Source organism: Tachyglossus aculeatus, chromosome 21, assembly GCF_015852505.1.
Source record: "Tachyglossus aculeatus isolate mTacAcu1 chromosome 21, mTacAcu1.pri, whole genome shotgun sequence".
Lineage (NCBI taxonomy): Eukaryota > Metazoa > Chordata > Mammalia > Monotremata > Tachyglossidae > Tachyglossus > Tachyglossus aculeatus.
In genome coordinates, this window is record NC_052086.1 from 69267507 (window position 1) to 69293124 (window position 25618).

Consider the following 25618-nt stretch of genomic DNA (forward strand, 5'->3'; position numbering starts at 1 on the left):
GCGTGTTGCTCTTTGAAAAATCAGTCATGCTCTCCATTAGTTCAGTGCTTGCTTGCCGACCGCCTTGTCTGAGTGTTTTCATTTTTAACAACGTCCATATTGTAGTAGCTTTTAAGGGGGTCTCTTTGTTTGTTTTTTTGCCAGGGGAGGGTGGTTTCTGGTTTGGGAAAGGAGGAACAGGGCTTTGAGGTTGAAGGAGTGGGCAGATAATGAAAGCAGTGCTGCTTTTCCTTTCCTCTCCTGATGTGATGGATTTTTGTATAGCAAGAAAATGGGTGTTGACTTTTAATGATGTTGATGTCATCACATTCTGCCTCCTGGGTGAAGGTGGATCCTTGCAGCGCCATAAGCTGCTCAGACCTTAGTCCTCATTTCTTGCCTCGATTCTCAACATCAGAGCCATGCGGTCACCCAAGTGAAACTATTCGAAACACAGAATAATGTCCCTCATCCCTGTTTTGAAGCCCCCAGCCTGAAAATGCCTGAGAAACTCTCCTGAATTTTGTATCGTAGGACTGGAAGACTTGCACCTGGATGAGAGAATTATGCAGTTTCTATCTATCGTTAACACCATGTTTGCTACGATTAATCGCCAAGAGACGCCCCGTTTCCATGCCAGGCACTATTCCGTGACCCCACTGGGAACCAGGTCGGGCCTAATTCAGTGGGTAGACGGAGCCACTCCCTTATTTGGTCTTTACAAGCGGTGGCAACAGCGAGAAGCCGCTTTACAAGCACAAAAGGTAGCTACTTGGAGGATGTTCGCTCAGCCGTTGAAGCACTCGTTTTCCCCGGGTTCTGACTGTGCACGCTTCTTCTTGTACAGGCCCAGGATTCCTACCAGACTCCCCAAAATCCCGGAATAGTACCTCGGCCCAGCGAGCTTTATTACAGTAAAATTGGGCCCGCCCTGAAAGCGGTCGGACTCAGTCTCGACGTGTCTCGGCGAGACTGGCCCCTTAACGTGATGAAGGCCGTGTTGGAAGAACTGATGGAAGCAACCCCTCCAAACCTTCTTGCCAAGGAGCTTTGGTCTTCTTGTACCACCCCTGACGAATGGTGGAGAGTCACGCAGGTACGCATGAGATGGAGACAGTTCTTGGTGGGGTTTTGGTTAGTGTTTCTTTTGGCACGGGATTTACTTGGAGAGGGTTTGGCATGGGAACAGTTGTAGTAGCCTAGGCCTGGGTTTGAGCCTGTTGGCAGGTGCTTGGAAAATCAGAACCGAGGCCTATTTTGTGGAGAAAAGCAAAATCAGCGGAGATTTAAAAAGCTAGCCGGGGCAAGAGGTGATGGCGGAGGAGAGGGGGTAAAAATCAGCGCATAGTATTCATGCAGGCATATTTATTGAGCACTTACTCTGTGCAGAGCACTGTACCAAGTGCTTGGGAGAGCACAGTATAACAATAAACAGACACATTCCTTGCCCACAACGACCTGACAGTCAAGAGGGGTGCCCACAGTGCCAACTTCCAAGGCGGGTGTTGGGGTTGTATAACTTGAAAGATTTCAAGGCCGAAGAAAGATTCAGAAAAATATGTAACGTACGTATTTTTTTTCCCCTTTTAAAGTCTTACGCAAGATCCACTGCGGTCATGTCAATGGTCGGATACATTATTGGCCTTGGAGATAGACATCTGGATAATGTTCTTATAGACATGACTACAGGGGAAGTTGTTCACATAGATTACAATGTTTGTTTTGAAAAAGGTAAAGTAAAAGTGGATCTGAACACTGGGAAAAAAAACCCTTCTGATCTAAAGTGGGCGGGAGGGGAAGAAGAGCTAGAGGGGCGGAAAAAAGGCAAAATCTGTTCTCTCCTTAGGTAAAAGTCTGAGAGTGCCAGAGAAAGTTCCTTTCAGGATGACTCACAACATTGAAACAGCTCTCGGTGTAACTGGAGTTGAAGGAGTTTTCAGGCTTTCTTGTGAACAGGTAGGAGGCCACTCTGTAGTCCCGCGTTTTGAGAGGAGATGGGAGCCCTGAGCTGTTCTCATCTTTTTAGTTCAGTAAAAAAACAAGTAATCCATGCGTAGTATGTTCTCCTTTGTATGAATGAGTGGGGGTGGGGTTTTTTAAAATTTTTTTATAGAAGAGATTTCTGTAAACCTCTATTATCCATGTAACCACAGGTTCTACAAATTATGCGGCGTGGAAGAGAGACCTTGCTGACGTTGCTGGAAGCCTTTGTGTACGATCCTCTTGTGGACTGGACAGCCGGAGGGGAAGCAGGATTTGCAGGAGCCGTCTATGGCGGAGGCGGCCAGCAGGCAGAGAACAAGCAAAGTAAAAGGGAGATGGAAAGGGACATTACCCGCAGCCTCTTTTCCTCCCGAGTAGCTGAAATCAAGGTGAGGTGGTCTTCAAACTTCAAGGGGAAGCAGCGTGGCTCAGTGGAAAGGGCCCGGGCTTTGGAGTCAGAGGTCATGGGTTCAGATCCCGGCTCCACCAACTGTCAGCTGACTTTGGGCAAGTCACTTCACTTCTCTGTGCCTCAGTTACCTCATCTGTAAAATGGGGATTGAGATTGTGAGCCCCCCGTGGTACAACCTGATCACCCTGTAACCTCCCCGGTGCTTAGAACAGTGCTTTGCCCATAGTAAGCGCTTAATAAATGCCATTATTATTATTATTATTCAAGCTGAGGCTAGGTGAATAAAATAGAAGCATTGTGAGTCGAAGTTCAGAGAAGCAGCATGGCGTAGTGGAGGGAGCACCGGGAGTGGGAGTCAGAAGGACCTGGGTTCTAGTCCCAGCTCTGCCATGTGTCTGCTGGGTGACCTCGGGCAAGTCACTTCATTACTCTGGGCCTCAGTCACCCCGTCTGACAAATGGGGGGAGTAAGACTGTGAGCCCCATAGGGGACTTGGACTCTGTCCAGCCTGATTAGCTTGTGTCCACCACAGCGCTTAGTACAATACTTGACACATAGTAAGCGCTTAACTGATACCGTAAGAAAGTTTAATTTCCACTTGTATATGCTTTTCTGGTGCTTAGTACCGTGCTCTTCATGAAGTAAGCACTAAATATAGTACTCAGCGTGGCTCAGTGGAAAGAGCCCGGACATTGGAGTCAGAGGTCATGGGTTCAAATCCCGGGTCTGCCAGTTGTCAGCTGTGTGACTTCGGGCAAGTCACTCAACTTCTCCGTGCCTGTTACCTCAACTGTAAAATGGGGATTAAGACCGTGAGCCCCCCGTGGGACAACCTGATCACCTTGTAACCTCCCCAGCGCTTAGAACAGTGCTTTGCACATAGTAAGCGCTTAATAAATGCCATCATTATTATTATTACTCTCCCAAGTGGTTGGTACAGTGCTCTGCGCACAGTAAGCACTCGATATAGTGCTCTCCCAAGTGCTTAGTACAGTGTTCTGTACATTGTAAGAGCTCAAGAAACACCAGTGATGATAGATATCCACACCATAAGAGCCATTTTGTGTTAATTTGTTCAGCTCTGGCAGGTTTCCTGCAGTTGAGGAGGACAACCGTGCCTCAGCAGGTTTACAGAGGGAATTTCTCCCGTTCCCAGTGAGGGTTGCTGTGATCCAATCTGGTGCCTCCTTTATAAGCAGTAGCACACAGGCTGGCTGTTTATCCGCTGGCATGGCTCGGGAGGGAGGGGGTGGTTCTCTTGCTCCCTGCCTGGAGCTACAGAAACCAGCAGACATGGGAAAAGCTGCTTTAAATGTAGAGAAGCTGAATTTCTGGCGGGCACAGGCTCCCTGGCGATTCATTCTAGGTTACAGCCTGAACCTTATTTTGGAAGAAGACATGGGAGGGAGGGAAAGGAAGGCTTCTCATCATGCAGGGAGATTTAAGTGCATTATTCCTAAATGCAATGCTTCTAGTTACACCATTGCAAGAGTCCTGAATTCCTAACACCTTTTGACTTGAGGAAATGAACGTTGTTTTACCTCCTAATGTTGCATAGGGTGTTGTAGAACTTGGTCTTGCTGTTGCCCATTTCATTAATGGAGCAGCATTATTGGATATCCATTAATGGCATAATGGATATCCATTAATGGCATAATGGATAGAGCTCGGGCCTGGGAGCCAGAAGTTCATGGTTTCTAATCCCAGCTCTGCCACTTGTCTGCTGGGTGACCTTAGGCAAGTCACTTGACTTCTCTGTGCCTCAGTTACCTCATCTGTAAAATGGGGATTGACTGTGAGCCCCACATGGGACAGGGACTATGTCCAACCTGATCTGCTTGTATCTACTCCAGCGCTTACTACAATGCCTGGCACATAGTACTTAACAAGTGCCATTATTATTATTATTATACCTTATATTAATATTGTGTATAATGTAATACCTTATATTAATAATAATAACAATAATAATGTCTGTATTTTTCACGGAAGTGCACTGTAGGTGCCTCCTCTATCTTCACACAGTCTCCAGTCTTCCGTATACTGAAAAATGACTTCTCTTGCTTTTCACTCCCCAACCATGTGCTCTTATTTCTGTCCCACACTCCTTGGCTGGGTTTTGTACACCCGTTGCTCTCGTTTTCTTTCCACCACTTCTCTTTTTGAGACAGCATGGTTCAAAAGTTCCTGATAATAATAATAATGATGGCATTTGTTAAGCACTTACTATGTGCCTTGAAACAATGTTCTAAGCGCTGGCGGGGGGGGGGATACAAGGTGATCAGGTTGTCCCACATGGGGCTCACAGTCTTAATCCCCATTTGACAGATGAGGGAACCGAGGCCCAGAGAAGTAAAGGGACTTGCCCAAAGTCACACAGCTGACAAGTGGCAGAGCCGGGTTTAGAACCTATGACCTCTGGCTCCCAAGCCCGTGCTCTTTTCACTGAGCCACGCTGCTTCTCTATGACCTCCACATAGCTGAATCCATCATGCTGCTCTCTGCACTGATTCCCCCATAAAGGTTTTGGCTTTTTTTGTCCTACTTCTGGAAATGCTAGCTCACCTTTTTTCTCTGACCCAATGCTCTCCTGATTCTCCTCTGCCAACTCCTTGGTTTCCTTTACTGGCTGTTTTGTCGCCTCATCTCCCAACTCTGGGTATCCTTCAAAGCTCTTTCTGAGTTCCCTACTTTTTATCAGCCTGTATGCACTTTCTCTGGGAGCTCATCCACTCGCATGTCTTCATTTACCACCTTTCTGCTCCCAAATCTACGACACCAGCTCTAACCTCTCCAGCTTTGTTCGTAATATCGCTTTTCCTCTTGCCTTCAGAGCCCCTCCATGTGGATATCCCTCTGGCAGCTTAAACTGAACCCACCATCTTCCCTCCTAAGCCTAATCCTCTTCCTAACTTCCCTGTTTCTTGACAGCGCTTCCATCCTTCCCATCTCAGAAGCCTGCAGACTCGGTGCCATCTTTGACTCCCCACTGTCGTAGCTCTTTCATTTAATATATTGCTAAATCCTGCTGTGTCTTGCTCCACAATGTTTCTTAGTTGAGGATCATTCTCATCATTAATCGCCCCACCTCTGGAGTCTGTTATACTTCATATCAGGATCAAAGCATTCTCCCCAGATTCCTCCAAAGACTACCTGTTTCCATCTGTATCAAACTTCAAGGCTTTCTTCTATTCCCTCTTCACCAGATTCAGCCCGACTATACGCTCTCCCAAACAAACCTTCTCACTGCCCATTGCTCTCTCCCTTTCCTGAAAGCCCCTTCCTTCCTAAATTCACCAGACTGCAGCTCTCCTCATCGTGAAATCCCACCTCCTCCAGGAAGGGTTCCTCAGTTAATTTTCTCCTTCTGAGTTCCTAACCTCCCAATTACCAACTCAACATTGATGCCCTCACAGCCACCCCCACCATTTAAATACCTGTCATTTCACCTGTTCAATTTCAACACTTATTCACCTCTCCATATTTCCATTTCTTTCCGTCCATCTGTAAATAATTGTGCTTGTGCTTCCCCGCACATTACATTTTAAGCTTCTTGAGGGTAGGTATTGTGTTTTTTTTAATATCTATTGCAGCTTCCTACCCGCTTAGTGCTACAGAATAGGCAGCCGATAAATACTTTTGATTGTGTCTCGAAGAATTATTAAGCTTTTCTAATTCTGATCCTTTTTTTTTAAACAGGTAAACTGGTTTAAGAACAGAGATGAGATGTTGATTGTGCTTCCAAAGCTAGATGGAAGCTTAGAGGAATACCTAAGCTTGCAAGAGCAATTGACAGATGTTGAAAAACTGCAAGGCAAGCTCGTTGAGGAGATTGACTTTCTAGAAGGAGCCGAAGGAGTAGATCATCCCTCTCACACTCTGCAGCACAGGTTTCAAAAATAATGTTTATTATTTCATGTGCATCTTTCAGTTTGTTAAAATATTGCAACTAAATTAGTTGGAGGCGAATGTCAGTGATAGTTTCTGCAAACAGCCCCAACTCCTTTAGTAATAATAATACCGTTGGTATTTGTTAAGCGCTTACTATGTGCCAAGCACTGATTACAAGGTAATCAGGTTGTCCCACGTGGGGTTCACGGTCTTCATCCCCATTTTACAGATGAGGGAACTGAGGCCCAGAGAAGTTAAGTGACTTTCCTAAGGTCACGCAGCTGACAAGTGGCGGAGCCGGGATTAGAACCCATGACCTCTGGCTCCCCGGCCCGTGCTCCGTCCACTGAGCCACGCTGCTTCTCGAAGTAGTAATTCGAGTTTCCAGGAGGCATTTCCAAAATGTAGTCATTACTTGACAAACCTTCCTTCCGTGTATGGATTTTTCATTTCATTTCTTAAAACTATTGTTTCTTTATGCGACGTCTCCTATTCAGGTATTCTGAGCACACCCAACTGCAGACTCAGCAGAGAACCGTTCAGGAAGCGATCCAGGTGAAGTTGAATGAGTTTGAGCAGTGGATAACGCATTACCAAGCTGCATTTAACAATTTAGAAGCCACCCAGCTGGCCAGTCTGCTTCAGGAGATCAGCACCCAAATGGACCTGGGTACGGATGCCGGTTGTATTTTAATCTCCCGTCCGTCGAGAATCCCCCACCCCCCCGGGGGCGACTTGGCTGTTTTATTTCACTGTGCTTTTGTGGTGTTAATCCCGACTTGGCTCTTTTATTTCACTGTGTTTTCGTGGTGTTAATCCTGCGTTTTGCTTGCAAGGCCCTCCAAGCTACGTGCCCGCAACGACCTTTCTGCAGAACGCTGGCCAAGCCCACTTGATCAGTCAGTGTGAGCAGCTGGAGGGCGAAGTTGGGGCTCTCCTTCAGCAGAGGCGCTCAGTACTGCGGGGCTGTCTCGAGCAGCTGCACAACTACGCCACCGTAGCCCTGCAGTACCCCAGAACCATATTTCAGAAGCACCGCATCGAGCAGTGGAAGACCTGGATGGAAGAACTGATACGCAGTACGACCATCGAGAGATGTCAGGAGTTATACCGGAAGTAAGTCGATAAGGCGCGTGGCTCCGGGGAAAGAGCCCGGGCTTTGGAGACGGTGGTCGTGGGTTCAAATCCCGGCTCCACCCGTTGTCAGCTGCGTTCTTTTAGACTGTGAGCCCGCTGTTGGGTAGGGACTGTCTCTATGTGTTGCCGACTCGTACTTCCCAAGCGCTTAGTACAGTGCTCTGCACACAGTAAGCGCTCAATAAATGCGATTGATTGATTGACTTTGGGCAAGTCACTTAACTTCTCTGTGCCTCAGTTACCTCACCTGTGCAATGGGGATTAAGACTGTGAGCCCCCCTGTGGGACAGCCTGATCACCTTGTAACCTCCCCAGCACTTAGAACAGTGCTTTGCACATAGTAGCGCTTAATAAATGCCATCATTATTATTATTATTAAAACAGGGATTGACTGTGAGCCCCCCGTGGGACAGCCTGATCACCTTGTATCCCCCCAGCGCTTAGAACAGTGCTTTGCACATCGTAGCGCTTAATAAATGCCATTATTATTATTATTAAAACAGGGATTGACTGTGAGCCCCCCATGGGACAGCCTGATCACCTTGTAACCTCCCCAGCACTTAGAACAGTGCTTTGCACATAGTAGCGCTTAATAAATGCCATCATTATTATTATTATTAAAACAGGGATTGACTGTGAGCCCCCCATGGGACAGCCTGATCACCTTGTAACCTCCCCAGCACTTAGAACAGTGCTTTGCACATAGTAGCGCTTAATAAATGCCATCATTATTATTATTATTAAAACAGGGATTGACTGTGAGCCCCCCGTGGGACAGCCTGATCACCTTGTATCCCCCCAGCGCTGAGAACAGTGCTTTCCACATAGTAAGCGCTTAATAAATGCCATCATCATCATTTCACTGCGCATTTTTCCCAAAACGAACGCTAAAGAAAACGATTTTTTTTCACCTTCATATTCTTCCGGGGTATTTTGGTGTTACTTTAAAATTGATTTTTGAAATTTGGGTAGATGCTATTTTTCCACATTTTCACGGGAGATGGAGTTGAGGCATTGTCTTGAAAAATAACATACTTTTACATCCTTGTCCCAAAAGTGTTGATGAATAATTCAAGCTGCTTTCATAAGGAATTAAAGTGATTTTATCCAGGGTTGAAAACACAAAATCTGCCTATCTGCTGTCACTTCACAGGTATGAGCTCCAGTATGCCCCCCAGCCACCGCCAACGGTGTGTCAGTTCATAACTGCCACTGAAATGACTCTTCAGCGATACGCGGCCGACATAAATAATCGGCTTATCAGACAAGTAGAGCGCCTGAAACAAGAAGCAGTTACTGTGCTGGTCTGTGAGGAGCAGTTAAAAGAAATTGAACGCTGCATTAAGGTTTTTCTTCATGAAAATGGAGAGGAGGGGTCATGGAGCCTAGCGAGTGTTATCATTTCTGCACTCTGTGCACTCACAAGGTGGGTACTAAGATGGTCGGATCCTAAATTTGCAAGGGGATAAGGCACCTTCGTGAACACTGAACCTCTCTCTATGGGATCTGTAAAATATTGGCCGTTCTCCAGTTTCAACAAATGCAGTATTGTTAAACGTGAAAGAATAAATGCGTCAGTGACAGGCACATGCGAACAGAGAAGTGCTCGTGTGACGGAGAGGATTGTGTGGTCAAGAAAGGGAAGATCACTTGCATGGTGTGGGAATTCTGCGCAGAAGGAGCGTGGCTCAGTGGAAAGAGCACGGGCTTTGGAGTCAGAGGTCATGGGTTCGAATCCCGACTCTGCCACATGTCTGCTGTGTGACCTTGGGCAAGTCACTTAACTTCTCTGAGCCTCAGTAACCTCGTCTGTAAAATGGGGATTAAGACTGTGAGCCCCACGGGGGACAGCTTGATCACCTTGTATCCCCCCCAGCGCTTAGAACAGTGCTCTGCACATAGTAAGCGCTTAACAAATGCCATCATCATTATTATTATTATTATTATTATTAAGAATATCACCAAAGTAAATATTCAAAGTCTGAAGTAACTGAAATTCTTGGTTTAGGCGCAACTTAATGATGGAAGGTGCTGCTTCCAGTGCTGGCGAGCAGCTAGTTGATCTGACTTCCCGAGATGGGGCCTGGTTCTTGGAGGAGCTGTGCAGCATGAGCGGAAACGTAACGTGCCTCGTACAGCTACTGAAGCAGTGCCACCTGGTCCCTCAGGACTTAGATATCCCCAATCCGCTCGAAGCTTCGGAGGCCGTGCACTTAGCTAACGGAGTATACACCTCGCTTCAGGTGACAGATTCGTTCGGTTGACATGGTCCGCTTCTATCTGCCGATCCTTCGCGTATTGTGCCCTCCCAGTGGCTTAGTACAGTGCTTCGCGCTTAGCAAGCGCTCAGTAAGTGCCACCGATTGATTGCGGTAATGGAATTTGACTTTCTTGTATGACAGGTCAGTCCTTCCTTTACAACCAATGCCATCTGTTCCTACTGTTGGGTCCATCTCAAAATATTTTTTTGCTCCTTTAAATAAATGGACCTCAGTGGGGTCCACTGGGGGTGACTGGATCATACTGTTGGGTAGGGACTGTCTCTATATGTTGCCAATTTGTACTTCCCAAGCGCTTAGTACAGTGCTCTGCACATAGTAAGCGCTCAATAAATGCGATTGATGATGATGATGATCATAACTTAGATGTGGAAAGCTTTTTGTAGTCCAAGATAGACATCTCACGTGCTTCAGTCATTGGAAAGTACTTACACGCTGTATAGGAGGGTACTTGGGCAGCTCCCCATTTCTAACACTATCCATGGACTACTTTGTGATTAAATCTGATTCATACATCATCTGTCTACATGTTTTGTTGCCTGCCTCCCCCTTCTAGACTGTGAGCCCGTTGTTGGGTAGGGACCATCTCTCTATGTTGCCGACTTGTACTTCCCAAGCGCTTAGTACAGTGCTCTGCGCACAATAAGCGCTCAATATATACTAATGAATGAATAAGCGGGGTTAGTTACTGAATTCTTTTACTAGGCTGAAGCTGGAAAATGTGTTCATATGCAGTCTGTCTTAAAATAGTTTCACTGGGTTTTTTAATGTTTGAATGATTGCACTCACTCATAGATTTACAGTTAGGTTTTGTTCCTATTACTGGTTAGCAAAATCTGATTGTGAACAGAGCCCTTTGGAGGTACCATGAAATATGCTTATTTCCCACGTTATAGGAATTGAACTCCAATTTCCGGCAGATCATCTTTCCAGAAGCCCTTCGATGTTTAATGAAAGGGGAATACACTTTAGAAAGCATGCTTCACGAACTGGACAACCTAATTGAACAGACAACTGATGGCGTGCCATTGCAAACCCTGGTTGACTCTCTTCAGGCTTATTTAAGAAATGCAGCTATGGGCCTGGAAGAAGAGACACATTCTCATTATATTGATGTTGCCAGGTAAGTTGGGTTTCACTGGAAGCAAATGATCATTTTTCCCCCTTCTAATTCTTGGCTTAGCTTTGATTGTATTTTTTGACCGGAAAAATTGCCTGACTTTGCCTTTGAAGCGATATGGGAAGCCTAGTCTGTGTCTCTCTATCTTGGTCTCACTCTTATTTGCAACACACACACGCGTCCTACCTCACCACCACCACGCCATACATCCCAAAACGAGTTTTCCTCTATATCCACAAAGCACTCTCCTAAGTGCCGAGAGAGAATACAGAGGAGGAAATTAGACAAAGTCCCAGCCCTTGGTGGGGGTTGGCAATTTGAGGCACCTAATCCTTCCTGCTAAAGGATCGGCCCTGGTCTCAGATAAGAAGGTGACTGAAGGTGGGGCTTATATCTCTGAAGCGTCAAAGGAGAGAAACGGGAGAGTTGTTGGTGAAGGAAGGCTATGAGTCCCCTGCTCGGTGCCAAATTTTCATCCAGGCCCTCTCCGTCGAGAGGCAGGGCTGTGAGAGGAAGCAGTCCTGGGATTTGGGGAGTGCCTGATATATTTGGGGGCCCACCCCCTCAGGCAGTTTTCATCCCGAGTTTCCCAAACACAAGCCAAACAGAGCTTGGAGACGTCCCAGTTGCAGCAATCTGAATGTCTACTGTACGGTAAAAATAAACAACACCTATTGAAAATATCGAAAGAGAGCATTTTGAGAGAAATAGCTCTTAGCAAGATTTGGAAAGAATCTTGCCTGGCCGCTCAGCATCCTGCTTTGTCTTTTCAGTTAATATTTATTGAGTTCCTCCAGGGAGCTGATCCCCACTTTTTCACCTCTCCCACCAGCCGTACATGAAAGTTAATCTTTGCTGTAAGTCCTCTACTTGATCTTGGAAGCAAGTTCGCCCAGTTCCTCTTTAAACACTGGGTTTGCATTCTTGCAGAACCCCTGCATTAAAGAAAATTCCCGTTGTAATATGCTGTCTAACAGTGTGTCGGATCGCCACACAACATGTGGGAAAAATGTTCCCTAGTTCTCCTGTAGTTTTCTGTTCAAACGTGAGGTGAAAATTCAGTCGGCCACTTCATGACAGAATTGAGTGGAGTTATTTTCCAGTCCAAAGCAAATAATGGGGATAATAGATTTGAGCAGATTAGTTAAATCAACTAATAGCGTGGACCTATAAACTCAGGATGCACATTCCTTTGGTTTGCATCCAAAGGACGTAAACTAAAAATTTTTTCCTCTAAGATAGAAGGGACACCGACATTGAAACAACTTCAGGGAACCTGGGAAAGAATTTATTGAGAAATTAGAATAGTTTAATTAGAATTTTCTTCAGCGGGAATCTGAAGAAAATACTTAAAATATTTCATTGGCTAGTGATAAATTGCTCCCTGTTTATTTCAACATAACAAAATTATTACAGGGCTTTATCCCTTTTAATTCAGAATTAACACCTTTTAAACTCTTGTAGGGACAAAGCCAATTCCCTATCCGATCGAAGATGTCCTACTTTATCTTTCTTCAAAGAAAGTCTCCCTTTTCAGAGATTGTTTACATTCCCTTGTCTTTCCTAGAATACTCCATTCTCAGTACGGCGAATTGATTCAACCAAGGAATGGTTCAGTTGATGAAACACCAAAAATGTCAGCCGGTCAAATGCTTTTGGTTGCATTCGATGGAATGTTTGCCCAAGTGGAAACCGCTTTTGGCTTGTTAATTGAAAAGGTAAACGTTTAGAATGTATCTGTAAGAAGAACCTGAGAGGAGCAGTAGAACAATGAAATAATTCATTTTTCTCGGCACTCAGTTGAACAAGATGGAAGTCCCCGTATCGTGGCGAAAGATTGACATCATAAGAGAAGCCAGAAGCACACAAATTAATTTCTTTGATGATGATAATCACCGGCAGGTTCTGGAGGAGATTTTCTTTCTCAAAAGACTGCAGACCATCAAAGAATTCTTCAGACTCTGCGGTACTTTTTCTAAAACACTGTCAGGTAAATGTTGCATATTTGAAAGATGATTGGGTCTGAAGGTTTCAGAATGAATGAATGAATCAATTGTATTGAGCGCTTACTGTGTGCAGAGCACTGTACTAAGGACTTGGGAAGTACGTTGGCAACATATAGTACAAGTTGGCAACATATGGGAGTCGTGTCTGTTTCATTGTACTGGACATATTATTTTAAATCCCACATTCGTTCCCTTGAGTGATCCAAACGGTGAACAGTTGTGATCCCACATTCGTTCCCTTGAGTGATCAGAACGGTGAACGGTTATGAACCGCTTTTCCGTTTCTATCTTAAATGCCTGCGAACCGTCTTACTTTGTAGGATCGAGTTCCCTCGAAGATCAGAGTACGGTGAACGGACCTGTTCAAATTGTTAACGTGAAAACGCTTTTTAGAAACTCCTGTTTTAGTGAAGATCAGATGGCCAAACCCATAAAGGCGTTTACCGCGGACTTCGTGAGGCAGCTTTTAATTGGACTGCCCAATCAAGCCTTGGGGCTAACCCTCTGCAGTTTCATCAGCGCGCTGGGCGTGGACATCATCGCCCAGGTAGAGGCGAAGGACTTCGGGGCAGAGAGCAAGGTTTCGGTGGACGACCTGTGCAAGAAAGCCGTCGAGCACAACATCCAGATTGGAAAGTTCTCCCAGCTGGTCATGAACCGAGCCACGGTTCTGGCCAGTTCCTACGACACGGCTTGGAAGAAGCACGACTTGGTGCGCAGGCTAGAAACCAGTATTTCCTCTCTCAAGACCAGTCTGCAGAGGGTGCAGCTCCAGATCGCCATGTTTCAGGTAAAATTGGTTCCCCTGAGTGTCTGGCCCTCTTCCCCCGCCCTGCTGCCTTTTCTTCCTCGCTCTGTTTCCGTTTCCCCTCCCTGTCTTTCCCCGTCTCCCTCCTCGGCCGTCTTTCTGTCTCGCCCCAGCTGATGGCTGGATCCGCGGGTTCAGACAGTTGTCTGGCCGCCCCGCCGTCTCCTCGGGCTGGGGCCCGTCTTCCTGCCCCGCATCCCTGTCACTCTGGTTGCCAGTTCCGCCACCCTTCCTCCCCGCGCTTGCTCTTCTCTCTGCTTTTCGCCCACCCCACTGCCTAAACTCCCCTAGTGAGAAGCGGATAGACCGTGGGCCTGAGAGTCCGGGGGTCTTGGGTTCAAATCCTGGCTCTGCTGCTTGCTGCGTGATCTTGGGCAAGTCGCTTAACTTCTCTGTGCCTCCTTTACCTCATCTGTAAAATGGGGATGAAGACTGTGAGCCCCACGCGGGACGCGGACTGTGTCCAACCCAGTTTGCTTGTGTCCACCCCAGCGCTTAGTACAGTGCCTGGAACGTAGTAAACACATAACAAAGAATACCACTATTATTGAGCGCAAATTTGGGGAGAAAGCCTCTCTCAAATCAATCTTTTACGAGAAGCTGTGGGAAGCACCACGGTGCAGTGGATAGACCACGGGCTTGGGAGTCCCAGCTCCTCTGCTTGTCTGCTGTGTGACCTTGGGGAGGTCACTTCACTTCTCTGGGCCTCAGTTTCCTCTTCTGTAAAATGGGGATTGAGACTGGGAGCCTCACATGGGACAGGGACTGTGTCCAACCCGACGTGCTCGCATCCATCCCAGCATTTTAGTACAGTGTCTGGCACACAATAAGCGCGTAAAGATCAGAATTATTATTAAGTCAGTATATGTGGAAAATTCGACAGGTCTAAGTCATTCGATCGGTGGTATTTATTGAGTGCTTGTATGCAGATTGCTGTACTAAGCCCTTGAAACTGACAGTATAGTAAACTAACCTTGACAGCATATGTGTGGGGTATAACGGCTTTTAATGAAAATCATTAAATTCATGGTTTGCTGTTTCTATTAGTCTAATAATAATAATAATTGTGGTACTTTCTTAGCTCCTGTGTGCCAAGCACTGTACGAGGCACTGGGGTAAATATAAGAAAAGCAGGTCCCACGCGGGGCTCACAGTCTACATAGGTGGGGAAACGGGTATTGAATGCCCATTTGGCATTCTGAGGGATCCTGAGGCACAGAGAAATTGAGTGACTTGCTAAGGTCACACAGCAGGCACATGGCGTGCCAAGATTAGAACCCAGATCCTTTGATTCCCAAGCCTGTGCTGTTTCCACTAGACCATACTGCTGCTCGTGTAACTGAATTGAGCTCATTCTGTTTTTCAAATACTGAATTGGCCGAAGAATTGAAACAATATGTGACCGTAATAACAATGATAAGGATGGCATTTAAGCGCTTACTATGTGCCAAGCACTGTTCTAAGCGCTGGGGGGGATACAAGGTAATTGAGAAGCAGCGTGGCTCAGTGGAAAGAGCCTGGGCTTTGGAGTCAGAGGTCATGGATTCAAATCCCTGCTCCGCCAATTGTCAGCTGTGTGACTTTGGGCAAGTCAGTTAACTTCTCTGTGCCTCAGTCCCCTCATCTGTAAAATGGGGATTAAGACTGTGAGCCCCCTGTGGGACAACCTGATCACCTTGCAACCTTCCCAGTGCTTAGAACAGTGCTTTGCACATAGTAAGCGCTTAATAAATGCCATTATTATTAAGGTAATCAGGTTGTCCCACATGGGGCTCACAGTCTTAATCCCCATTTGACAGATGAGGTAACTGAGGCACGGAGGAGTTAAGTGACTCTCCCAAAGTCACACAGCGGACAAGTGGCAGAGCCGGGATTAGAACCCATGACCTCTGACTCCCAAGCCCGGGCTCGTTCCACTATGATATTGTAGATCACTTGGAAAGCTTTGGATCGAGTCTCCCTCCATTTTGTCCTCTCCCAAGTGCTTATTACAGGGTTCTGCAGTTGACGCTCAATAAATACCAATTTCCCGATTGGTAGTTGTGCGGGAATTGTGTATGTGAATTTTTTTTAAAATTCCTCTCCTCCCAAAGTGGCAGCACGAAGATCTCCTCATCAGCCGACCACAAGCCATGTCTGTGACTCCTCCGCCTCGCTCCGCTATTCTGACGAGTATGAAAAAGAAGCTGCATACTCTCAGCCAGATAGAAACATCCATTGCGGCAGTTCAGGTACGTCGTGCCGTCATTTCTTTTTCCCGAGCGCAGGAGAATCCAGAAGTGACCTTATCCTAGAGCGCTGAGAACAGTGCTCAGCGCTTAGAACAGTGCTTTGCACATAGTAAGCGCTTAATAAATGCCATCATCACTATCACTATAGGGGACAAGCTTTGGAGGACCTCCCCTCCGTAAGCACAAGCCTGGCCCGTTTAGAATTGGCCCACCCAAACCTCAGATTTTTAAAATCAATCAATCAATCAGTTGTATTTATTGAGCGCTTACTGTGTGCAGAGCACTGTACTAAGCGCTTGGGAAGTACAAGTTGGCAACACATAGAGACCATCCTTACCCAACAGTGGGCTCACAGTCTAGAAAACAGTTTAAAAAACTGGGCCAGCACTGTGAGGCAAAACTTCAAGGAAGTAGGACTCCTCTAAAATGAGTTTTGGGTGACCACACAGGTAGCGTGATCCCATTCTTTGATTTACATGTTCTTGGTTGTGGTTTCAGCTGCTCCTGAGCTCAGTTTAGGATTGAATGACAAGAAAACAAAGACACTAAACATGCATGAAGCCTCTTTCTCATTCCCACTTAGCGTGTCGGTGGTCAGGCAGCCAGAGGACAGGAGTCGGAGGTCTCCAAAACTTGACGGGACTCATCTTTTTGCAAGCCCAATCCAACTGTAGACTCAGTAAATACGATCGAATGAGTGAACTCTCTAAACTCAAGATCTATATGCGGAACTCAGCTTAATCTTTTTATTTAACCCAAGCAAAGCTACCTCAGTCAGTCGTATTTATTGAGCGCTTACTATGTGCAGGGCTTAGGAGAGTACAGCACAACAAAATTAGCGCACGCATTCCCTGCCCGTAGTGAGCTCATAGTCTAGAGAGGGAGGAAAGGAAAAGAACTGTATGATAGTTGGCTTGTGAGAATTCCTTCTTCCTATTTGCCTTAGTTCCAGATTCCTCATCTCTCTTGTAATAGTCCTATTTTTGAATTGGCGTTGTGTTTCGGAGGTACCCCTGCTTCTATCATCCCCGTTCATTCATCCACTATTCAGTCGTATTTACTGAGCGCTTACTGTGTGCAGAGCACTGTACTAAGCGCTTGGGAAGTACAAATTGGTAACATAAGAGAGGGTAACCTCAGCTAATTATCTTTCCTTTCCTGAAGCCCAAAAGCCTCACATTTTCAGCTGTAACCATGATTCCTCCTTCTGTAGGGCCGCGTAAAATGGGCAAGTGCTTAATTTGGCTCTGGGCCCGTTAAGCTTATCAGGTCCCAAAGGAGTTTGGTAAATTACCTTTTTGTCTGCTAAATTGAGCCCTGGGGACTTAAGGCACCATCCAGTAAAAGCAACTGTGCATTTTTCAGTGATTCAGCCATGATTCCTTCTTCTGTAGGGCCCCGTAAAATGGGCAAGTGCTTAATTTGGCTCTGGGCCTGTTAAGCTTATCAGGTCCCAAAGGAGTTTGGTAAATTACCTTTTTGTTTGCTAAATTGAGCCCTGGAGACTTAAGGCACCACCCAGTAAAAGCAACTATGCATTTTTCAGTGATTCAGCAGGAACAAAATCTTTCTTCAAGTGCTCCAAATATTCTTTAAAGATCTTAATTTATTCTTTCAACAACTTTGTGAGGAAGGGGACAATTACTATTTTCTCTGTTTTAACCCCCAAGGGCTCTAACACCCAAGAGGTCAAGCCCCTGGGAATGGAAAGCTCCTCTCCCATATCAATGCTATTCACTACAGTTGATCCCTCCTGCCTTCATCCCAAATAAGGCCCTGAGTTTCTGTTTAGGAAACTCGACTCATTCATTTTTTTTTAATCATAATGTAATGTACAAGTATGTCATGAAATGGAGGGTATTATTTTTCATTTTATGAATTATTCAATATATACCTAAATAGTACTACAGGGAAAGTCATTTCTAGACCGTGAGCCCACTGTTGGGTAGGGACTGTCTCTATATGTTGCCAACTTGTACTTCCCAACCGCTTAGTATAGTGCTCTGCACACAGTAAGCGCTCAATAAATATGATTGATTGATTTATAAAGGTTCCAGTTTTACATTTTGGGTTTCCAGTCGATGGCTGTGAATTACGGCAGCACTGCCATTCTGGCGATTGTTTTTTTAATGAGCATCTTATTTAAATAACTAATTTAAGTGGCGATTTGGCAGGTTTTGAGGTGAAAACATCAAATCCTAATGAAGATATGAAGTGTTCCCATGTGAGGCAGGTTTTGGGTGAAGGTTCTCAACTTGCCCGTACCTCTTACCTTGCAGTGCCCTTACCCGGGGTATTGGCTTCAAGTTCACCAATTTAAAAAAAATGGATGAAATCAGAACATTACAAACCGTGACAAAAATAAAGCTCAAGGCTCACTTTAAATTGTGTGGTGTGCGTGTTTGTGCTTTGTGTGTGTGTTTAGCAAGGAATTTGGCTTGCCACTGTTGAATGTTAGTTCTTAGAGAGCCAGGCCCGGGTTATTGTGTGTGTGTCCTCTTTGGCTCTCTCAATCGCTATCATAAAGAGACTCCTTGTTATTGCAGGAGAAACTAGCAGCCCTTGAAGCCAGCATTGAACAACGGTTGAAGTGGGCAGGAGGGGCCAATCCCGCATTGGCCCCAGTCCTGCAAGATTTTGAGGCAACAATAGCCGAAAGAAGGAACCTCGTTCTGAAAGAAAGCCAGCGAGCAAATCAGGTACGCCAAGTCGTAGTCGTTTTGTGTGATTATGAATTAGATTTGTGCCAGCCTAGAATTCAAGCTGCCTTTCTCCACCCTGAGTTGTGACAAACGTTGAATGGGAAGGGACAGGCGGGTGGGGCAAATGGAAGGAAAACCTGTAAGGAGGGGGAAATGGAGCGGGCAATGGCAAATTCAGACAGCAGAGGAATTTATTTTCGGTTTAGTGGGGAAAATGAGTCAACGGCCTATGGCCTACCGTGGACCGAGTGGCGTGAAGTTTGCTGTCTCTACCTGCAGTGCAAACCCGAGCGATTTGTTTTTAAGGCAGCGAGCGACGAGCCAGATGACAAGTCTATCCTTAATATGAAGGGTCACCTTATTGGAATTTCTTTTATTTTTTCCTTCTCCTCCCCTGCTAGAGTGCTCCATTATTTTGGGTTCTGTTTGACTTATGCATGCCAGCACTGTAATACTGCCTATGGGTGGAAAAAAAAACCCCTGTCCCGTGGGGAGTGGGTTCCTGTGGACTTGGGGCAGAAGAATGGGGAGTCGTCTTGGCCTTACCCACCAGACGTGGGGATTTTTAGACAGTGAGGAAATGCTGGGCTGTTGACAAGCTGATTACCTTGTACCTGATTACCCCAGCACTTAGAACAGTGCTTTGTACATAGTAAGCGCTTAACAAATACCAACATTATTATTATTATTATTATTATTATTATTATTATTCTGGGAGCTCGTTCCTGTCTGCGACCAGTTAGGAATGGCAGAGAGTTTTCGTGGTAGACCAGAGAGGGAGCAAATTGCGTGTTGCTTTGCCTCCTTGTAGATTGGAAAATGGGCTCTCCATTCAATCTGTTTCAGGGTGAACCATGGAATATGAACTGAATTGTTCCATGTGTTTTGCCGATTGGGAGATATGCTCTCTCCCTATCATTGTTTCTTTTCCACAGTAGTGTACCTTCTCCCCCAGCCCAGAACAGCACTCTGCTTGATGTTCTAGCACACAGTCAGCTTTGGGCCTTCTTTTGGTTGGGAAAGTAAATATTTAGTTCCATTAAACCTGCAAGTGCAGGGAAAGTGTTTTGAATCCTGGTTAGGATTCTTGCCTGAAGGGAATGTAGTGATAGCAGTTGGGGAGGGAAAGAAAAGTTTGCCTCTGAAGACAGCCATGCAAAAAAGAGGTTGAGAAGCAGTGAAGAGAGCATGGAGCTAGAATCAGAAGACCTGAGTTCTAATCCCTGCCCCACCACTTACCGGCGGAATAAACTTGGGCAAGTTATTGAACTTCTCTGTGCCTCAGTTTTCTCATCTATAAAATGGGAATCAAATATGTGTTCTTCCTCCCCTTTAAACTGTGAGCACCGTGTGGTGCAGGGATCGTGGCTAATCTGATTGCATTGTATCCATCCCGGCACTTAGTAGTGCTGACATAGTATGCACTTAAATGACATAATTATTGTGATTATTGTTGTTATTATTGTCATTATAGAGGTCATCAAAATGCAGTAAGCCAATTGCCATAGAGTTGTGGGGCCTTCCTTCTGTAAACACCTTTAGGGCCACATGGCATATAGTCTGTGCAGCTATGTTTCTTCCCCAACCTCTTTAGCGCTTCAACTTCCGTCCCAAACCTTGGGCTTATTTTCAGGTACTTACAAAAATACAGCAGCACTTGATTCCTTGACTCTTTATTCCTCAGTAAATTCCCTTTATTTGCCATGAATGAGTCTCCAGTAATTGGCTTTTCCAGAACTTGGACCGAATTCCCACCTGGAGGGCGGAGGAGGCGGGAGGACCTTTTCTTGAGCAGTCTTTCTCACTGACCAAGGAAGAGCCTGGGCATTCCCAGGCGCTTAGTACAGTGCTGTGCACACAGTAAGCGCCCGATCAATACGATTGAGTGAATTTTACATCAGTAGGAGTGGTGATTGGGAGTGGAAAGCATTGGGCGCAGCTTCCGACGTGGGTGTCATTTGGGAAGAGTCCCCAGGTGTGCGGGTTGAAAAAGGGGATGGGAATAGTGAAGGGAGGTAAGGAAAGCTACAGCAGAGAGGTAATACCACTGGGAAAACCACTTCGGGGGTTAGAGTACCCTTTCCCTTTCCGAACTGCACCCTTTCCGAACTGCTGTCACTTCCACAGCCACCATCTTACACGAGGACGAAACGCCATCAGCCTGCTGTCGTTTGCTCTCCTTTGTGTCTTAGGTCACTTTCCTCTGCAGCAATATCATTCATTTTGAAAGCCTACGAACGCGGACTGCCGAAGCTTTAAATCTCGACGCTGCCTTGTTTGAACTCATCAAACGCTGCCAACAGATGTGTTCCTTTGCATCACAGTTTAACAGCTCAGTTTCTGAATTAGAGCTGCGTTTACTGCAGAGAGTGGTAAGACCTATATTCACTTAAGAAGAAAGGGGGGTTGTAAAATGAAGGAAATACGTCCAACCGCCCTGTTCCATAAATAACGAGACCCTGTATTACCTCTTCATGAGCTGCGGTAATTTACGGATACTTAGGGAATTCCATTGTATCTCATCGGACTTTACCAGTGTTGTGTTTAATGGAAACAACTGCTTTCTGAAAGAAGCAGTTCTGTCCAACAAAAGGGGAAGCCGACGTGTAGCAGAATGGAAATGAACGTCGTGGCCATGTCCCCAAGTAGCCATGGAGGTGATTCGAAGGCACCGTTAGAGTGTGTAACGACCCCTCTTGGGTAGGGACTGTCTCTATGTGTTGCCAATTTGTACTTCCCAAGCGCTTAGTACAGTGCTCTGCACATAGTAAGCGCTCAATAAATACGATTGATTGATTGATTGATTGATAGAATGAGCTGGAGGTGTGGGTGGTGAGAGACAGAGCCTCTGAGTTGGGCATCCAGACACTAAGCAGTGTGATGGGCCCTGTCTTCAAGGCGCTTTGAGGTTTTACCCATCTCAAGGGCCGACGGACTTTCATACGGTTTCGTAACAGAGTCCGTGACAGAACTGTGAACAGGAACTACATTTCCTGCCATCAGCTTTTTTGTTTCCTGCCGGAAACCAGAGCAAGTAAAAAAAATTGGCGGTCTCTGTGGGCTCAGTTTTGTCATGAACTGAAAAGGGTATTGGGAGCAAGTGCTGCCTCCCAAGAAATAATTTCAAAGGGAAAGACTTTGAAATAACACCACTTAGGGTAAAAGAAATTTGGAGTTTGTTCCGATTGACTTTAACGTCAGGGTGTTTGTTTTAGGGTTCCGGTCTTGAACACCCCATTGGCAGCCCTGAATGGCTTCTTTCTGCACACAAACAACTGACCCAGGATATGTCTACTCAGAGGACGGTTCAAACGGAAAAAGAACAGCAAATAGAATCAGTCTGCGAAGCAATTCAGAACCTTGTGGATAGTATTAAGACAGTGCTCACCGGTCACAACAGGCAACTTGGAGATGTTAAACATCTGTTGAAAGCAATGGCCAAGGTATGATTTTAGATACATGTTTTCTGTCTGTCTCTCTCTCCCTCTCTCCTTTGGCCCAGTGACTCACTTAATTGAGATTGAGATTGTTGCAGAGTTTGGGGTTGGATTTTTTCTTTTAATCCATTGATATGGTACAGTCAGTTTATCATATAATTTGGGAAGTGTGTTACTGAAAAACTTAGCATGACAAACTTTGAGCTGTAGTGCCTTGAATGATGCCATATATACATGCACAAAACTATTTTATCTAGCATGTATTGTGTCGTTTGCAGACGGATGAACACTGTGGAAAAACACCCTTAATTCCTCAACAGGATTCTACCCAATTGAAAATCAATCAATCAATCATATTTATTGAGTGCTTACTATGTGCAGAGCACTGTACTAAGTGCTTGGGAAGTACAAATTGGCAACATAGAGAGACAGTCCCTACCCAACATTGGGCTCACAGTCTAAAAGAAAAAAAGGCCTTAGGATAGACCTGACTGTATGTAGAACCTTAGTCATTCTTGGGGATTTCCTTATTTTAGGAATAATGAACAAGGATCATTTATTTATTCTAACGGTATATGAGTGCTTGGTTTGCTTTGAGGGAATCCATTGGTTTCCGTGGGTCATTTTCAAGTGCATTTTTTTTTGACAAATTTCCCTTTCTACCAGCTTTATCAACTATGGTTTTGAGTATGACTACCAAAATGTACAGTTTTGAGTAACTAGGATTTCCATGAATTTATGGCAACAGTTGCAATGAAGTTCCCCTTGTAATCATTAGTATTTTTGTTTGATCTCCGCAAACCATGAATTTCACCCAAGACACTCCCTAAAACCGCCTTTGTTCCATAAGCCCTTGATCCTGCCAAATCTAGTTTGGCTGACTTTAGATACTTTCAGAAACCTAGCCCTTTGGCTGGCAAGGAAAAGCCTGTATTATAAAGTTCTTAGAATGATAAAACAGTAAAGGAATTGAAGCCTAGTTCCAGACAAAGGTTTTGTAGCTGGTCTTTTAAAACTTCTAACTACCTCATAGTAAGACTCAAGGGAAAATTGTTAATGAGTTCCAAGGCCAGACAGTTTCTTATAATAGAACAAGTAAGAATTTTTTGTAATTTTTACTGTCTTCATTCTAGGATGAAGAAGCGGCTTTGGCAGACGGTGAAGATGTTCCCTATGAGAACAGTGTTAGACAATTCTTGGGTGAATATAAGTCATGGCAAGACAATATTCAAACGGTATTGTTTACATTAGTTCAGGCTATGGGGCAGGTTCGCAGCCAAGAGCATGTTGAGATGCTGCAGGAAATAACTCCCACCTTGAAAGAGCTGAAAACACAGAGCCAGAGGTAAAAATAGTTTTTTTTTTTCTTTTCTGGATACTTAAATTGAAGTATATTGATTTGAATATTTAAAATTTGGTTTTTCTCACTTCTGCACCCTTTGACGTTGTTTAATAAGTTACAGTTATGGGCATTCTTGAAGCTGATAGTTACCTGAAACCAATTTTGTAATACTCGATTGTCTTTGCCTTCCAGTATCTACAATAATCTAGTGAGTTTTGCATCACCCTTAGTCACAGATGCAACAAATGAGTGTTCCAGCCCAACATCATCTGCTACATATCAGCCAACCTTTGCTGCAGGTACTTGATGATAACTAATAATACTAATTATGGTATTTGTTGAGTGCTTACTGTGTGCGAGGCCCTGTACTAGGCACTGGGGTGGATACAAGCAAATCGGGTTGGACACAATCCCTGTCCCACATGGGGCTCGCAGTCTCAATCCCCATTTTACAGATGAGGTAACTGAGGCACAGAGAAGTCAAATGTCTTGCCCCAGGTCACACAGCAGACAAGTGGTGGGGCTGGGATTAGAACTCATGACCTTCTGACTCCCATGCTGCTTTTCTACTTTTTTCTGGCTTGGAATAATGATGGAATAGTCACATTCAAGTCTCCCATATTGCAAGCTCTGCATTTAGTAGTGAATGCGTGAGGAATTAGGGAATGTTTTTGTTTGTGTGTTTATTCACTCATTCATTAATTCATTCAATCGTATTTATTGAGTGCTTACTGTGTGCAGAGCACTGTACTAAGCGCTTGGGAAGTACAAGTTGGCAACCTATAGAGACGGTCCCTACCCAACAGTGGGCTCACAGTCTAGAAGGGGGAGACAGACAACCAAACAAAACATATTAACAAAATAAAATAAATATGTACAAGTAAAATAGAGTAATAAATACGTACAAACATACTTGGGAAGTACAAGTTGGCAACGTATAGAAACAGTCCCTACCCAACAACAGGCTCACAGTCTAGAAGGGGGAGACAGGCAACAAAACAAAACATGTGGACAGGTGTCAAGTCATCAGAATAAGTAGAAGTAAAACTAGATGCACAGCATTAACAAAATAAATAGAATAGTAAATATGTGCAAGTAAAATAAGTAGAATAACAAGTCTGTACAGACATATATACAGGTGCTGTGGGGAGGTGAAGGAGGTAGGGCGGGGTGTTGGGGAGGGGGAGAGGAAAGAGGGAGCTCAGTCTGGGAAGGCCTCCTGGAGGAGGTGAGCTCTCAGTAGGGCTTTGAAGGGAGGAAGAGAGCTAGCTTTGGCGGATGTGCTGAGGGAGGACATCCCAGGCCAGGGTGAGGACGTGGGCCGGGGGTCGACGGTGGGACGGGCGAGAGCGAGGCCCAGTGAGGAGGTTAGTGGCAGAGGAGCGGAGGGTGCGGGCTGGGCTAGAGAAGGGAGGTGAGGTAGGAGGGGGCGAGGTGATGGACAGCCTTGAAGCCGAGAGTGAGGAGGTTTTGCCTGATGCGTAGGTTGACTGGTAGCCACTGGAGATTTTTGAGGAGGGGAGTAACATGCCCAGAGCGTTTCTGCACAGAGGTGATCTGGGTATTTATGGTATCCGGTTTGTGGTATTTGTTGTTATCAATCAATCAACCAGTGGTATTTATTGAGCACGTACCTTGTGCAGAGCACCTTAGTGCTTAGGAGGGTACAATACATGAAGAGAAAAGCAAGATTGGCAGGTAGAAGCTGACTGTGTCAACTAATGGTGTTTACTATGTGCCTGGCTCTATATTAAAAAAGCACTGGGGTACATACAAGTCAGGTTGATCACAACCCATGTCCCACATGAGGCTCACATTCTCAGTCCCCATTTTATAGATAAGATAATTGAGGCACAGAGAAGTTAAGTAACTTGCCCAAAGTCACACAGCAAAGTGGCACAGCCCGGATTCAAACCCAGGTCCTTCTGACTCCGACGTACGCTCCGTCCACCAGGCCATGCTGTTTTTGTTTTTCGGAGCAGTCTTCCAACCACGTGGGTTGGAATTCGATGCAGTGTCAGATTGTAAACTTGTGGGCAGGTTAATGTCTGCCAACTGTAACACAGAGTTGTTTTAATACTGGGATCGTCCAAAACCCGATGTGCACGTCATAAGGAGAACCGTCTCTCTGGTCAAGAAATAGACAAGGTTATGTGCAGTAGGACTTTAAGTGTATTTATGTGTATGAAGTTCACTGTGCCCCTCTCGTCCCTCCTCAGCCACTGACCCCTCAAGAAGTTTTAGCGCTACTTTCAAAATATTCACCCTAGAATGAAAATACAAATGTTTAA

At 45.3% G+C, this 25618-nt stretch overlaps 1 protein-coding gene across 1 annotated transcript in view; it reads left to right on the forward strand.

Annotated features, from left to right (window-relative positions):
* Window positions 1–25618, forward strand: part of SMG1 (SMG1 nonsense mediated mRNA decay associated PI3K related kinase) — a 139248-nt gene that overhangs the window by 106405 nt on the left and 7225 nt on the right. The window contains exons 41-60 of the mRNA XM_038762537.1: window positions 514–743; window positions 827–1075; window positions 1572–1710; window positions 1826–1935; window positions 2133–2351; window positions 6074–6264; window positions 6763–6935; window positions 7102–7381; window positions 8556–8828; window positions 9411–9645; window positions 10578–10804; window positions 12369–12519; window positions 12602–12791; window positions 13128–13597; window positions 15709–15846; window positions 18393–18545; window positions 20741–20920; window positions 21764–21991; window positions 23119–23330; window positions 23520–23626. Of these exons, the coding sequence (XP_038618465.1) occupies window positions 514–743; window positions 827–1075; window positions 1572–1710; window positions 1826–1935; window positions 2133–2351; window positions 6074–6264; window positions 6763–6935; window positions 7102–7381; window positions 8556–8828; window positions 9411–9645; window positions 10578–10804; window positions 12369–12519; window positions 12602–12791; window positions 13128–13597; window positions 15709–15846; window positions 18393–18545; window positions 20741–20920; window positions 21764–21991; window positions 23119–23330; window positions 23520–23626 (4155 nt within the window). The remainder of the gene's footprint in view (window positions 1–513; window positions 744–826; window positions 1076–1571; window positions 1711–1825; window positions 1936–2132; window positions 2352–6073; window positions 6265–6762; window positions 6936–7101; window positions 7382–8555; window positions 8829–9410; window positions 9646–10577; window positions 10805–12368; window positions 12520–12601; window positions 12792–13127; window positions 13598–15708; window positions 15847–18392; window positions 18546–20740; window positions 20921–21763; window positions 21992–23118; window positions 23331–23519; window positions 23627–25618) is intronic.